Raw genomic sequence first — 16412 nt, 5'->3', positions numbered from 1 at the left:
AAGCAGCCGCTAATGGCTAATAAGACTAACAGAGGAACAACAGGGTTCACAGGAAAGAGAATTCAACTTGACATTATAATTATTTTGCATTAGAACCTTGCCTCTGCCCATCACCAGCAGACCAACTTTAATACTTGTGGTTTCTAAGCTTCTCCTGTAAATCTGTAAGATGTTAAACAGATATAAACTTGATTCATATATAAGGTATTATTGGTCCAATACTATACTTTGATAGTATTGTCAAAATATAGTATTGGACCAATACTATAACTTGATGATCGGTTAATTCCAGAAATGAGAAGACAACAATAATATGGAAAATGTTAAACACTCTGTGTCTGGGATCCTACCAGTCTAACTAGGTATAAAACCCTGCTCAGCAACTTATCAGTTGTGTAATATTGCGCAAGTTTCATCATCTTTATCACTAAAAAGTTCAAAAATATTCAATATAGAAGACCAGGATTAACTAAAGTGATACACTATCACCAGCTTAAGTAATTTTCAGTATTTTGCTAATATCCTTTCATCTCTCTTTCCCAACACTTGCCCCGCTCCGAAGTATTTTAAAACAAATTTGGGCAAGCTGTTTTAAAGATCTCTGTGCTTCAGTTTTCTCATCTAGGATATGAAGATTATAACATCAAATTCATGGGGTAGCACTGTACTGAGTATTCCCTGTTAACTATTATTATTTATGATGGTACCTATGCACACCTCCCACTCTCACGGACTCCCTGCAGCTACGCGCACCCGGTTCAGGACAGAGGTTGTTAAAAGGCCAGGAAGAACACAACTCCTGCGTCGCTAAGACTGCGAGCACCCTCTTCAGGCCGCCCTCCTTCAGAACAGCTCAATTTAAGGAGGAAGTTTGTCCTTCGCAGGCTCTCGTCGCCACGCGTAAAAATGAGGGGCGGGAACAGGAAATGGGGTTGGGCCGAATTCCGGGCGCCGGGAGGCTGCGGGTAAGATCCGAGAGGGTGGCAGCTGGAAGCAGTTAGCAAGAGCTGTGATGTTCCGGATCGAGGGCCTTGCGCCGAAGCTGGACCCGGAGGAGATGAAACGGAAGATGCGCGAGGATGTGATCTCTTCCATACGGAACTTCCTCATCTATGTGGCCCTGTTGCGAGTCAGTAAGTACCCTCCCAGGCTGTGGCCGCGAGACTCGCCGGGAGCTCGCCGCCACCTGCCCACCCGGCTCTGGCCCCACCGGCCTTGTGGGGGCCTTGGAGCAAGAGCTAAGCAGTTGCGAGGAGCAAGAGCTGTGCACGTTGAGGGCGGCGGGCGCAGGCGAGCAAGGTTTAGGATTGGCGGCTCAGGGTGGGAGTACCGAGTGCACGCGGCGATCCGGACCACGAGGTTAATCGCTCAGCTCCTCCTTTTCTTAAGGACGATTGAATTGGAAGAGCCCCTGAGGTTTGCGGGTGCGATCCCTGGGGTCGGGAAGATCCCCTGGAGAAGGAAATGGGAACCCACTCCAGTATTCTTGCCTGGGAAATTTCATGGACAGAGCTCAAGTATATGGGGTCGCAAAGAGTCGGATACGACTTGGAAACTAAACAACAAAACTAACTTTATCCCCAGGACTAACCCCCTCGTTTTGCAAACAGAAAAACTGGTATCTAGAGTGGCGCAATAGCTGGCTCAAGGTCATTCAGCGATTCAGTGAATGATCTTGACCTAGAATCCAGAGTTCTTAACTGACTGCCAAGTTTCCTTCCATTAGTGCTGACCTCTGAAATCCAGAAGATTTTGTTCCTTTTATTTGTACAGAGGGTGAAGTAGGTAATTACTTTTTCTTTTTTTTTTTTAAGAAGAAAGGATCAATGGGGTTAATGGTAATGCCTGAGTATTTATTTGATTTTTACGTTTGGTAGAAACTATTTGCATTGCCTGATTTTGGCCTAAGTCTCTGTATATCCTCTTTGCAAATGATAACTCCACTTCCAGAGGGGACTTACGCCAAGTGTAGAATTATAGGCATACAGTACTGGAGCTAGACACAGTTTTATAGATCAGTGCTCTAGTTTTACTGATAGGAATCTCAGAAGTGAATTACCCCTGTTGCTAGATTTCCAGTTTAGTATTCCTTTTCATTGTTCCTTGTTCTATATTGTTGGTAGGTATGGATAGAAAGGCAGAGGTGATTCAGATAAATGAAGGCCATACCTCGGTCATCTTGTGTAAGGCTCATGTTGGGCCTAAGGCCAGAGTTCTTGAGGTCGGGTCTCTCTTACTCTGTCCTTCACTGTCTGTGGTGTTACTCTGCTTCCCCAGGAGAGGGAGCCCTTGGAAAACGGAAACTACCAAGTCATCTTGCTCCTTCAACAGCTTGCAACTCTCAACTTGACTAATTTCTTCCTCTTACCTTTTTTGGTTGACTTAGTTGCCAGTGAAACATTTGCTGCTTTTCAATGACCTTTGTATTTGAGATGAATCAGTTTAAAAACAAAACAAAATACTGATCCTTACCACTTTTTAAATTGAGATATAATTTGCATGTTATTCACTTAACCCATTTAAAGTATACAGTTCATTGGTTCTTTGTATAGTCAAGAGTTGTGCAGCCATCACCACAATCTATTTTAAAGCATTTTCTTCCCTTCTGAAAGAAACACCATGCCCATTAGCTGTCAATCTCCCATTTTCCCCCTTCCCTAGCCCATGGCAACCACTAAGGGACTTTTTGTCTTTAGAGGTTTCCCTATTCCATATATTTTTTATAAGTGGAACTATACAGTATGTGACCATGTCTAGCATAATGTTTTAGGTTTGTCCATCTTGTAGCATGTGTCAGTATTTCCTTTTTATTGCCAAATAAAATACCACTGTATGGATATACCACACTTTATCTATTCTTTCGATGACTGTTAACTTTTTTTCTGATAAGAATTAGGGTTTTTTTTAAGTATTTTAATGTATTAAATACATTAATAATATTGTGATTGTGTAATCATCACCACCATCTGCAGAACACTTTTTCTTTTGTAAAACTGAGCCTATAGCTGTTAAACAGTAATTCCCCATTTCCTGCTCCTCCCAGCTGCTGGCAGCACCCCCCCCTTTTTTTTTTTTTTTTTTTAGGAACCACTGAGTCGGACACGACTGAAGCGACTTAGCAGCAGCAGCAGCAGTACTGTGTTCCATAGCAGCAATACCATTTTTACACTCTCAGCAACAAGGAACAAGAGTACCATTTTTCCACATCCTTGCCAAGTTTTTTGACAGTTGCCATCCTCGTGGGTGTGAAGTGATATCTCACTATAGTTTTGTTTTGCATTTCTCTAATGATTAATGATGCTGAGCATCTTTTCCCATGCTTATTTTGGCCACAGTACTGTTACAACAACAAGACAATAATATCACTTCTTTAGATCCCTGTGACAGCACTTCCTTGTTTGCTAGACATTGCTACACCACCCTACTCATAATAACTGAAATAGGACTGTATCAGATGTGAACTGAAGCACACAAATAATAAATGACTAATCAGTGGGGGAACTGAAATATGTATCTAGCTTTCTGGATCCCTACTTCAGTTTTCCTCCACTCTCTGCCTTTCGAATGCGTTTTTTTTTTAAGTGAGAAATGCCATTTTGTTTCTTCCAGAGTTTTGTTCCTTTGACAGTTACATCACAAAGTAAAAACTTGTCATTTGAAGGAGGATTAGATTTCTTCTTTATGTCCTAAGAGGAGAACTATGTGAAGAAAATATTTTATATAGTGTAAGAGTGAACTTTATAATAGTTGTAGATGCATGACAGTGGGGTGGGCTCCCTTGAAAGACAGCAATTCGCTTTTGCTGGGCGCACAGGCCAAGGCTTAACCATCATTTGTTTGAAAAATGTGTTGAACTGTAAAGTTTATCTCCCAGCCCTGTGATTCCATAATGTAACTTGTGATGATCTGGATCTGAAAACAAATTCTGGGTTTATTTTCCTTTCAGCTCCTTTTATCTTAAAGAAATTGGACAGCATATGAAGAGTGGGTGTCACGTGTGAATGCATGGTATGAAGAACCCGGTTACAGTTTCTTCTCCTATCTGCAAATGAATAGGCCCAGAAAGATGTAAGAGACTCTTCGATTGAATGGACATAAAAATTCTACTTGTTAAGGACAATTTTGGCTCCGGTAACTGACCTTTATAGCTAAAACTCTTTGGCAAGTATGAAGAGGCATTTTACGGTCATAGTATTCCCTTATACCTGTGATATCAGCCTCGATGAATGTTGGTGTAATTTTACATCATGATGTCAAACTCCATTTTCCAGCAAGTATGAATTATAAGGGAATTATGTCTGCAATGGCCCTGTCTTGTGAGTCATTTCTGTGTACTTCCTTACTTCTGTTTGGAGTATATTTGTTGAAGAATTCCTCTCCATTAGTTATGTTTTATGGAAGCCAGCACACAAACATGTCATTTAAGCATGGGACTATTAGTCTATATTTTTAATAAGAAAAATAGGGCTTTTATCTTTCTTAACCCACATTTTTGCTGCAAACAATCCCTGGTGAGACTACTGTAACACTGAGACTATTACAGACCACATTAAATTGAGTTCCTCCAGTTTGGGACTGGAGAATTTGCTCGTCCTGATAAAACAACATGGTTCTATTCTTAAGCAGTCTTTATGAAAGGCAGCATTACTGCTTGAGGCTGAGAATATGTAATACCACCAAAGGGGAAAATGCTGTATTTTTTAAGTCAGGCAATTCTCCAGGTTTGTTGGGAGAAGGGGAGAGTCCTTAACTTTCCTCCCAGATACCATGACATCCACCTCTTTTTCAAGAATTACACTAAGTTTACCTTTCTGTCTGTAAATAACGATTATGTTGTTACTTTATGATTTTTCTGTTTTAGACGTTGCCTGCTGACTTCTGCATGTGAGGATTATGTCTCTTTCCTGTCCTCACCTCTGTCTCTCACACATCTCATTTCTGCTTCCTTTCTGTGTACTTATTAGTATGATTTTCATTAGATTGATTTCATTAGGACTCCAAACACTGTTTGCTGTTGCCTTTTCCTGCATATCCTTTTTATTTTCCTAGGCTTAGTTTTCTTATCACGCTAAATCAGCTAAACTTTTTCCCATGTATTTAAACTGCTCGGTGTTCAGTGTCATGAGGGGAGCTGTTTTGTCTTAAGTCTTTCCAGGAAAAAGGGCTTATTTACGGCAAGCTGAATTTGGCTTATGGGACACCTGCTCTAAAGCACAGGGCAGAATCTGGCAAAGGGTGAAACAACCTCCAACTTAACAGAACTGTTTTATTATTTTAAAGTGAGATGCTTGTTCTCTTGCAAATATTTATAAGGAAGATGATTCAACATAAAGTCTGGCTTTTTAAGGGCTTCCCTGGTGGCTCAGATGGTAAAGAAGCTGCCTGCAACATAGGAGACCTGGGTTTGATCCCTGGGTCAGGAAGATCCCCTGGAGAAGGGAATGGCAACCACTCCAGTATTCTTGCCTGGAGAATTCCATGGACAAAAGTCCCAGAGATTAATAACTCATTTATCATATTATATGCTATGCTCTTGTGCTAGAAGCTGGGAATGGACAATCATGGCACTGCCATTTTGGGGTCTATAATTCATCGAAGGATGCTACACAAATGGACATCTGAAGGACCTCACCTTGTTGCTGGTTCAGATTTGAAGGAATAACTACAGTTATCTTATGGGGAAAGGGTAGAGAACGGGGAGCCAGGTAGGAATTGATTAAGGTGTTCAAATCATATTGATCAAGAGTTGTTCAAAATTGCTTACTTAAACCTAGATGCAATGTGGGGCCTAGATTTGAAGGGAAGGTCAAAGAGGATGGAATGAGCAGACCAGTACATGTTGATTCAGAGGAATATAGTGTAGGGGAAAGAAAAAATTCAGGGAAGACTGGAGGTGCAGGGAGTATCTTAGATTATCTGGGTGGACCCAGTGTAATCACATGGGTTTTATAAGAGGGAGAAAGAAAGTGGAGTCAGAGAAGATGTTACAACAGAAGCAGAGGTTGGAATGATATGGCCACATGCCAAGGAATGTGGGCCGCCTCTGTGTTCCAGAAGCTGGGAAGGGTGGGGCACAGGTTTTCCCCTAGAACCTCCAGAAGGACCGCAGGTCTGCAGACACCTTGACTTTAACCCCTCAAGACCTGTTTGAAACTTCTGACTTTCACAATCATAAGGTAATTTGTGTTGTTATAAGTTTGAGTAATTTATTGCAACAGCAAACCAATACGTTTATACCACTCCTTCCTCATTTCCTGTTACTGTGGCCTCATCCTCTTCAGATCTAGGGTAAATCCCTTATCTGTTCCACCATCTTTGGCAGAATTTTATTATTCACTAATCAGGCTTGAAGTACTTTCTGGTCCTGGATTATCTTTTCTTTTTAAACTTCCTTAGCTGTGACCATGGCTTTAATTACCATCTATCTAGAAGAAAGTCCCAATGTTTATTTCAAGTTGAAACGTTGGCCATGTTTGGCTGTCCATCTGCCCACCTAGCATCTCCATCTCAGGTATTTTCAGCTTGGCAGGTCCAAAACTGGACCCATTACTTTTCACTTGAAATTTTTTGCTTAAATTCAATAAATGGCTCCATCAACATAGCTGCTTAAACTACAAATTAGGGAATCTTCCTTGAATCCCTAATCACATCTCCAAACCCCCTCTTGCCATATGAGATACATATTAACAGGTTTGGAGGTAAGGACAATAGTCATTTTGGGGTGGGGGCATTCTGTCTACTACTTTAATAAAGGTTTAGATTTGGTGGGGAAAAGTTGAAAGTTTCCTCCTGCCAAGATCTGCTTTCTCAGGAAAGTCATTTTCAGACCCCAGCCTTCCTTAATCACTCAGCCCCACAGCCATGGCCTAGATTTAGATTTGATTTCTTTCCTCCAATAGAAATAGCTCAGCCCCACTGGACCCTCTCATAATGTTTATCCTGCCACCTCATCTCTGTGCTTCACCACCTTCATGCCACCGCTCACTCCACTAGCCAGTGTTGTAATCATTCTGCATACACCTTCAAATCTCCCCCCTCCCTCTAGCGTCATTGTACTTTTCTGGCAAAACCCCATCCTGGTAAAAATCCTACTCTCTGCAGCTGAAGTGTCTAGAAAGAAACAAACACCCTGACAGGTTCTACCTGGAAAATAATGACTGTTGGACCTCAACTGGGTCCTGTAGAACCACTGCATTTCCTTAGTTCGTTCTAGTCCACATGTCTATGTCACACCTTCTCAGACCTCTAGGATCTCCCCTTATCTTCAAGCTCAGGTGACAGTGTTGCTTCTGCTTTCCCCGAGAAAATAGCAGCATCCGAAGGAAAGCTCCCATAAACTTAACCCCGCGATGACCCACCCACAGTACCTGCACCTCCCTCCCATCAGGAAAGTCAAAGTGTTAGTCGCTGAGTGGCGTCCACCTCTTTGCGACCCCATGGACTGTAGCCCATCAGGCTCCTCTGTCTATGGGTTTCTCCAGACAGAGATGCAGGATACACAGGTTTGATACCTAGGTCAGGAAGTTTCCGTTAGGAAAGCCCTCCTATTTAAGGCCAAACTCCTCAATCCCACCTGCATCAGCTACCCAACGATCATGACCCATCAACTCTCCCTCCCTTTTCTTTTGTTGGATCATTCCCTATAGGATTCAAAAGGACTGTGATTTCCTCTGACTTTTAAAAAAAGCCCTGTTGCAAATTTGTTCCCCTGGAGGAGATGCTGAGATTTTGTACAGGAGGTTTTAGGGGGAGTATTTGGGGGGATGGGGAAACACTTCCAAGAGCAAGTCAAATAAGTTTGGGTGGGAGGAGAAGTTGAACTGTGGTGCAGCTGCAAATAGGGTGATCAACCATGCAGGACTATCCCAGTTAAGCACAGAGACCTCAGTCCTGGGCAAGCCAGAATAGTTACCCTGGTTGAAAAAGCAGCTTTAATCAGTCCCACAGGTATCTGATGTTAGATGGCCCTTCAGAGAAGTCCTGAGCAAGGCCAGAGGGCAGGGCCTTTCTGCCCTTGTATTGCCTAGCCACCGCACAGGGGCTGCTGGACCGGTGTACTGTATGCAGGCAGCTTCCTTCAGCTGAAGGCATCTCCTAGGGTATGCAGCTGTGTGGTGTCTGTAGCCAACCCTCGTAGCTGCTGGCAGATCGAGTTTCTTCATCCAAAGTTGAAATCTGGGTGGTTCAGCACAGCATCCACCATATCCTCTGGAATCCTCACCCCTCTGTCTTCCATCCCATTTCTCTGCTTTCAGTTAAATGCTTCAAGAAGGCTGTTTCTATTTTCATTCCTTCCTCCTGTTATCTCCCGAACCCATTCCAGTTAGGTTTGCATCCCCACCAATCTTTTGAAACTGCTCTTGTCAAGGTTAACTCACCCGTCTTGCCCTTTCAGCAGCATTCAACACACTTCCTTCCTATTTTAACCACCTTACAGGCCTACTTGATTTTCCTCCTATCTACTCTTTCTGTTCCACTCACCCATCCTTCCTCAGATTCTTTTGCTGGTTCTTCATCTCTAACCTCTGACACTGGAGGTGTCCCAGGCTTCACTCCTCAGTCCTCTTGATTTACAGTAGAGATTCTGCACTGACTCTTAGTTCTCCTATCTGATCTTTTGGCCCAAAATACCTTTCCTTTCCTTTCAGTGGAGAGAAAAGTCCCTGTTCTGAAAAACAGAATCCTTTAGTTTTGTTTTTCAAAGAGATGTGTATCACTAACGTGACCTTTTGAGCTGTTTCCATTAGGTCAGCTTGTTGGTTCCACAGCTAAGGTATATATAGTCATCTGACAAGGACCACAGTTGACCTACTATAACTTACTCTCCCCCAATTTGTATGTTTATTTAGGAGGGAAGAAAGTAGCTAAGTGTACATTTGTTTGTGATACCAAGAGACTGAAGACTACTTTTTATGGGACAGTGGAAACATAATGAAGACTTCTGCTGGGTGTGATACAGCAGTGGGAACGTACGTGATGCTCTTCTTCCCCAAATTCAAATTGCATTGTCTCTGATTATCTGAGCTGATAGAAGAAAAACAATATATAAATTACTTGAAATAATAAAGATATTGCAAAAAAAAATGTTTAGAAATGTACTAGATGAAAATTAGAACCAGGAAATGATCAGGAATTGCTCATCTTACCATCATTAGTAAAATTCAGCATCTATATATTTTCGGTATACTTTTGAATAAAATTTAATCAGCTTACATCAATTATAGAATTTCAATTTTTGTAATAACCATTGTTTTCATTGGTCACAGGTGTTTAAGACATGGATTCTTTACTGAACATAAAAATAAAAGTGTAAGTTAAACCTTAAATCTATTAAATCTTGAGAAAATCATTCTTAGTAAAATACTGTTGTTAGCTTAGTGAAACAATGATGCTGTTAAAGAAGTTGAAGAGAAGGGCATTTAATTTAACATCTACTTTTTCCTCTAACCAGACCCTCACTGTTGTTCGCAAGCATTCTGTTTAGAAGTTCATCACCATAAAAAGAATTTGTATTTTTTATTGTTCCCTGAGTTGCAAGGTGCTTATTTATTCCTGATCTGACAGAAAGCACTTAAAATTTTTTTCAGTCTGTTTTCTTAAGCATATCAAACTTAGACCACTGTTAGTACTTTGACCTTTCTTGAGTTTACCGTGAATAGCAGAGGAAGAACCGGGGGTTGGGGGGGAGCAGGGGGGATGCTGCTAGATTTAGAAACTGCTAAATACTGTGGACTCAGATTATCACTTATTTCCTTCCTTCCAATTCCAGATGTAAAATAGCATATCTGTAATACTCATTTCTTGGTAGGAAAAGGGACTCTTAACAATAAATATGTCTTCATGTTTATGGGTAACTGATGTTTTTTTCACATAAAATTTTAAGAGTCAGTGGATGCTAGGTGTCAGGTACTTGGGAATCAAAGAATGCATCCTAGGGACAGTTTTCATACACAGATGCCTCTTGCCAAAGGAGAGGTTCAAGTATAATAGGGAAAAGAACACTGGCAGTGTTGGGCACCTTGTGCAGAGGGCTTTTCCAAAGCAGGCTGCAAACACACAAGAAGCTTTTAAACAAAGACCTACTGAATCAGAACTGCTATGGATAGAGCTTAGGAAATCTATTTTTTAAAGCAACCAGTGGCTTCCAGACACTGCCTGTTGTCTGCTGCTGCTGCTAAGTCGCTTCAGTCGTGTCCGACTCTGTGACCCCACAGACGGCAGCCCACCAGGCTCCGCCGTCCCTGGGATTCTCCAGGCAGGAACACTGGAGTAGGTTGCCATTTCCTGCTCCAATGCATGAAAATGAAAAGTGAAAGTGAAGTCGCTCAGTCGTGTCTGACTCTCAGCGACCCCATGGACTGCAGCGGATTTTCCAGGCAAGGGAATTGGAGTGGGTTGCCATTGCCTTCTCTGGCCTGTTGTCTAGGCCTCCAAAAATATTCCCAATCTCCTTGGTGGAGGTGTTCACATTCACAGATACTTATTTAGTGACTACAGAGGACCAGGCACTGTGTGTAGGTGAGGGATACAGAAGAGAAGATTTCAGTCATTGTACCAATCCGTAAGAGGCTTACAAAATAGCAGGGGAGTTGGATATTTCCTAAATTCATCAATAATTAAGTCATTATGTAGACTGCTATGAGAGTAAACTAACGTGGCTTTGAGAACATGGAATAAAGGAGCCCTGGCCTCCTGGGTTGTGGAAGAAGCAGGGAGGGTTCCCTGTGGAAGTGACTGATTTGGATGAATAGGAACTGTCCACATAAAAGTGCTGGGGGGAGGAGGGGTCGAAAAAAGCACCAAGATTCTTCCCTACTCTGTTATAGACGTCACCCAGGAGACGTGAGCAGTTACTACTTGCATGCACTCAGTATTACAGCTAATGATGTAATACTGAGTGATGCCCTTTGCCTGCTTTTGAGCAAGTTCACAAAAACAGAAATCACACATCTAAAAGTTGAATCGACTTGTTGCTGAGATGTAAAAACATTACACAGTCACTTACACACTTTTAAACACAGTACCTTATGAAATATTTTCAGTTATAATAAAATGTTCTTAAATTGTCTTCAGAAACACAGCTGACTTTAGTCCAAGAAGCATTCTGCTAACCCTAAAGATTTGCTGTAAGCACTTCTGGTTATTTTCACCTGTTTCTCAGTCACGAGTAGTAGTTTCATTTTCCGCTTAGGCCTATAAAGGCTAAGAATACAAAAAAATTTTAATATTACATGAACAACTGTACAGTGATGCTGAAGATAAATTTGGTGAATAAAGGGTGATTCAGAGACATCAAAATGTAATGTAGAAAATGTGGGCTGTTGAAGAGTACAGGTTTATGTAAGGAAGGAACACTAGAATCAGTTCAGATTCTTCAGCTCTGCTATTATGTGACTCTATGAGTCAGATTTTTTTAACTTGCAAACACCAAAGTCCAGTTTTGGTAGATGTAAAGCGAAAAGTAATTCATTATAAAAGGATTATAGGTAGCATCACCAGGAGGCCTGCAGACTAGGCAACTGGAACATCCCCCTTTGTCACTCCACGTAACTGGTGCAGTGAGGACACTACCTTTGCTGAGGATTAGATGCCACCACTTACTACCAAGCCACAGTTCCCTGGACTATCATGGCAGCCATTATTGCTCAGAAAACATCTTGCTGCATTTGCTATGGTTGCCGTAGAGAATTACTCCAAGATACAACTTTGTTGTATCTCTGATTCCAAGACCAAGGAATATTTATAGTATCAGGGTCACGTGGAAAAGTAAAGAAAAAATCAATTTCAGCTTCTGTAGTGAAAGGCATGCTCTGATGCCAGCAAGTTCATAGGATGGGGAATTCCCAAATGTAGGCACGAGTTCAGATACTGGACAGCCAAAAAGGAATGACATGTCTACTATGTTGACCCTGGACAAATCACTCTGAGCCTCACTTTTCTGTAACACAAGGGAAATAACGTTCACATGGTTAAGGAGATGATGTAGGTGTACTTACTCATTTTACAATAAATACCAACTGTGGCAGAATGCAAAGATGCGCAGGTCCTTTCTAATCTAATGCAGAAGAAAAATCAATACACATCAAGTGTTGGGATAGAGGCAGGCATAGATGAAGAGGGCAGAAAGAAGAGGGGACTCAACTGCAGTTCACAAATGATGTTCCTGTATTTAAGCACATATTTAAAAATAAAATTCCATGTGGCTAGTGATGTTTGTACCCATGAGAGACAGCATGCTCTTGTAGAAAGCTGTTGCACTCCTTTAAAAGGCTTAACTGTTTCATAGAAACGCCAAAACAATAATGTTGGCTGGCACAAATCCAGAAACTCAGGCTTTTGATTGCTTTTTGACAGACATCGAGACTGCCAGTTTCATACAATGGGACACCCTTCAAAGGATTAAACATGTTATAGCTTTGCCCAAAGATAATGAGATAAATCATCACGCCCATTGTAGTGTAATGTACTCTGAATTTCCCCTGTTCTGATCTGACCTAAGTCAGAGTGGTCTGCTATTTGTATCTAGCTAGTATGTACAACTTTGACTTTGCTTAAAATAAATTGTTGGCTTAGGGTAGGTGTGTTTTGTGTTTTTCTTTCCATTTATAAAAGAAAAGCTGCATGGTAACTCAGGCCTCACCCAGAATCTGTAATAATAACAATTCATCATATGGTATTATAGATGGAATATATTTTTAGAGAATACAATATATAGAACTAAGGACTGAGATATGTCAGTGGGATCACTGAAGTCAGTTATTTCAAACCTCAGTATGGTGCAGTGATTTGTTTTTCACAGCATTCTTAGGTTCAGTTCAGATCAGTTCTTCAGTTGTGTCCAACTCTTTGTGACCCCATCAACTGCAGCATCCCCGGCTTCTCTGTCCATCACCAACTCCCAGAGCTTGCTCAAACTCATGTCCATTGAGTTCATGATGCCACCAACCATCTCATCCTCTGTCGTCCCCTTTTCTGCATGTCTTCAATCTTTCCCAGCATCAGGGCCTTTTCTTCCAAGGAGCAAGCCTCTTTAAATTTCATGGCTGTGGTCACAATCTGCAGTGATTTTGGAGCCCCCCAAAATAAAAGTTTGTCACTGTTTCCATTGTTTCCCCATCTATTTGCCATGAAGTGATGGAACCGGATGCCATGATCTTAGTTTCTTGAATTTTGAGTTTCAAGCCAGCTTTTTCACTCTCCTCTTTCACCTTCATCAAGAGGCTTTTTAGTTCATCAGTTCTGCCATTAGAGTGGTATTGATATTTCTCCTGGCATCTTGATTCCAGCTTGTGCTTCATCTAGCCCTGCATTTTTCATGATGTACTCTGCATATAAGTTAAATAAGCAAGGTGACAATATACAGCCTTGACGTACTCCTTTCCCAATTTGGAGCCAGTCTGTTGTTCCATGTCCATTTCTAACTCTTGCTTCTTGATCTGCACACAGATTTCGCAGGAGGCAGGTCAGGTGGTCTGGTATTCCCATCTCTTGAAGAATTTTCCACAGTTTGTTGTGATCCAAAGGCTTTGGCGTAGTCAATGAAGCAGAAGTAGATGTTTTCCTGAAATTCTCTTGCTTTTTCTGTGATCCAACAGATCTTGGAAATTTGATCTCTGGTTCCTCTGCCTTTTCTAAATCCAGCTTGAACATCTGGAAGTTCTTGGTTCACGACTGTTGAAGCCTGCCTTGGAGAATTTTGAGCATTACTTTGCTAGCGTGTGAGATGAGTGCAATTGTACAGTAGTTTGAACATTCTCTGGCATTGCCTTTCTTTGGAATTGGAATGAAAACTGACCTTTTGCAGTCCTATTCCCCTGGTGAGTTTTACAAATTAGCTGGCATATTGAGTGCAGCATTTGCACAGCATCATCTTTTAGGATTTTAAATAGATTAGCTGGAATTCCATCACCTCCACTAGCTTTGGTTGTAGTCATGCTTCCTAAAGCCCACTTAACCTCGTACTCCAGAATGTCTGGCTCTAGGTGAGTGATCACACCGTCATGGTTATCTGGGTCATGAAGAACTTTTTTGTATAGTTCTGTGTATTCTTGCCACCTCTTCTTAATATCTCCTTCTTCTGGTAGAATCATATCATTTCTGTCCTTTATTGTGCCCATCTTTGCATGAAATGTTCCCTTGGTATTTCTGATTTTCTTGAAGAGATCTCTAGTCTTTCCCATTTGTTTTCCTCTGTTTCTTGGCATTGATCACTTATGAAAGCTGTCTTATCTCTCCTTGCTATTCTTTGGAACTCTGCATTCAGATGGATATATCTTTCCTTTTCTCCTCTGCCTTTTTTTTTTTCTTTTCTCAGATATTTGTAAGGCCGCCTCAGACAACCATTTTGCCTTTTTGCATTTTTTTTTTCCTTGGGGATGGTTTTGATCATAGCCTCCTGTACAGTGTTAGAAACCTCCATCCATAGTTCTTCGGGCACTCTATCAAATCTAAAACCTTTAATCTATTTGTCACTTCCACTGTATAATCATAAGGGATTTTATTTAGGTCATACCTGAATGGTCTAGTGGTTTTCCCTACTTTCTTCAATTTAATTCTGAATTTTCCAATAAGGAGTACATGATCTGAGCCACAGGCAGCTCCTGGTCTTGTTTTTGCTGACTGTACAGAGCTTCTCCATCTTTGGCTGCAAGGAATATAATCAATCTGATTTTGGTATTGACCATCTGGTGACGTCCATGTGTAGAGTTATCTCTTGTGTTGTTGGAAGAGGGTGTTTGCTATGACCAGTGCATTCTCTTGGCAAAACTCTATTAGCCTTTTCCATGCCTCATTTTGTACTCCAAGGCCAAATCTGCCTGTTATTCCAGGTATCTCTTGACTTTCTGCTTTGGCATTCCAGTCCCCTGTGGTGAAAAGGGCATCTTTTTTTAGTGTTAGTTCTAGAAAGTCTTGTAGGTCTTCAAGGTTCTTGGTTAGATTTCTGTAGTTGACATTTTCTTCCAAAATCCAGAGGTCTGCATCAAATATCTTTTGATCTCCATTTGGCTGACACACAGGCATTTAAAGTTTAACAAGTCCAACATTGAGTTCTTGACCCCCCCAAATATGTTCCCCTTATAATAGTTCCTGGATCCTGGAATGTGAAGTCAAGTGGGCCTTAGGAAGCAGCACTACGAACAAAGCTAGTGGAGGTGATGGAATTCCAGTTGAGCTATTTCAAATCCTGAAAGATGATGCTGTGAAAGTGCTGCACTCAATATGCCAGCAAATTTGGAAAACTCAGCAGTGGCCACAGGACTGGAAAAGGTCTGTTTTCATTAAAATCCCAAAGAAAGGCAATGCCAAAGAATGCTCAAACTACTGCACAATGGCAGTCATCTCACACGCTAGTAAAGTAATGCTTAAAATTCTCCAAGCCAGGCTTCAGCCATACATGAACCATGAACTTCCAGATGTTCAAGCTGGTTTTAGAAAAAGCAGAGGAACCAGAAATCAAATTGCCAACATCCGCTGGATCATTGAAAAGGCTAGAGAGTTCCTGAAAAGCATCTATTTCTGCTTTATTAACTATGCCAAAGCCTTTGATTGTGTGGATCACAATAAACTCTGGAAAATTCTTCAAGAGATGGGACTACCAGACCACCTGACCTGCCTCTTGAGAAACCTCTATGCAGGTCAGGAAGCAACAAAACTGGGCATGGAACAACAGACTGGTTCCAAATAGGAAAAGGAGTACGTCAAGGCTATATATTGTCACCTGCTTATTTAACTTATATGCAGAGTACAACATGAGAAACGCTGGGCTGGAAGAAGCACAAGCTGGAATCAAGATTGCCGGGAGAAATATCAATAACCTGAGATATGCAGATGATACCACCCTTATGGCAGAAAATGAAGAACTAAAGAGCCTCTTGATGAAAGTGAAAGAGGAGAGTGAAAAAGTTGTCTTAAAGCTCAAGATTCAGAAAACTAAGATCATGGCATTTGGTCCCAACACTTCATGACAAACAGATGGGAAACAGTGGCTGACTTTATTTTTCTGGGCTCCAAAATCACTGCAGATGGTGATTGCAGCCATGAAATTAAAAGACGCTTGCTCCTTGGAAGGAAAGTTATGACCAACCTAGATAGCATATTAAAAAGCAGAGACATTACTTTGTCAACAAAGGTCCATCTATTCAAGGCTATGGTTTTTCCAGTAGTCGTGTATGGATGTGAGAGTTGGACTATAAAGAGATCTGAGCGCTGAAGAATTGATGCTTTTGAACTGTGGTGTTGGAGAAGACTCTTGAGAGTCCCTTGGACTGCAAGGAGATCCAACCAGTCCATCCTAAAGGAGATCAGTCCTGGGTGTTCATTGGAAGGACTGATGTTGAAGCTGAAACTCCAATCCTTTGGCCACCTGATGCAAAGAGCTGACTCATCTGAAAAGACCCTGATGCTGGGAAAGA

At 41.4% G+C, this 16412-nt stretch overlaps 1 protein-coding gene across 1 annotated transcript; it reads left to right on the top strand.

Moving 5' to 3' along the window:
- The first annotated feature begins 923 nt into the window (after positions 1 to 923).
- On the top strand, positions 924 to 9847 carry TOMM5 (translocase of outer mitochondrial membrane 5). The gene is made up of 2 exons (XM_088837985.1): positions 924 to 1133; positions 3947 to 9847. Exons 1-2 carry the CDS (start codon positions 1013 to 1015, stop codon positions 3979 to 3981), a joined length of 156 nt encoding a protein of 51 aa, XP_088694111.1. The 5' UTR covers positions 924 to 1012; the 3' UTR covers positions 3982 to 9847.
- Positions 9848 to 16412: the final 6565 nt, after the last annotated feature.

The sequence above is a fragment of the Moschus berezovskii genome, chromosome 7 (genome assembly GCF_049115385.1).
Source record: "Moschus berezovskii isolate FMDL1 chromosome 7, NW_MosBer_1.0, whole genome shotgun sequence".
In the NCBI taxonomy this organism is placed as follows: Eukaryota; Metazoa; Chordata; class Mammalia; order Artiodactyla; family Moschidae; genus Moschus; species Moschus berezovskii.
Note: the sequence above shows the minus strand (reverse complement) of the source record. Positions and strands in the feature narration are given on the sequence as shown.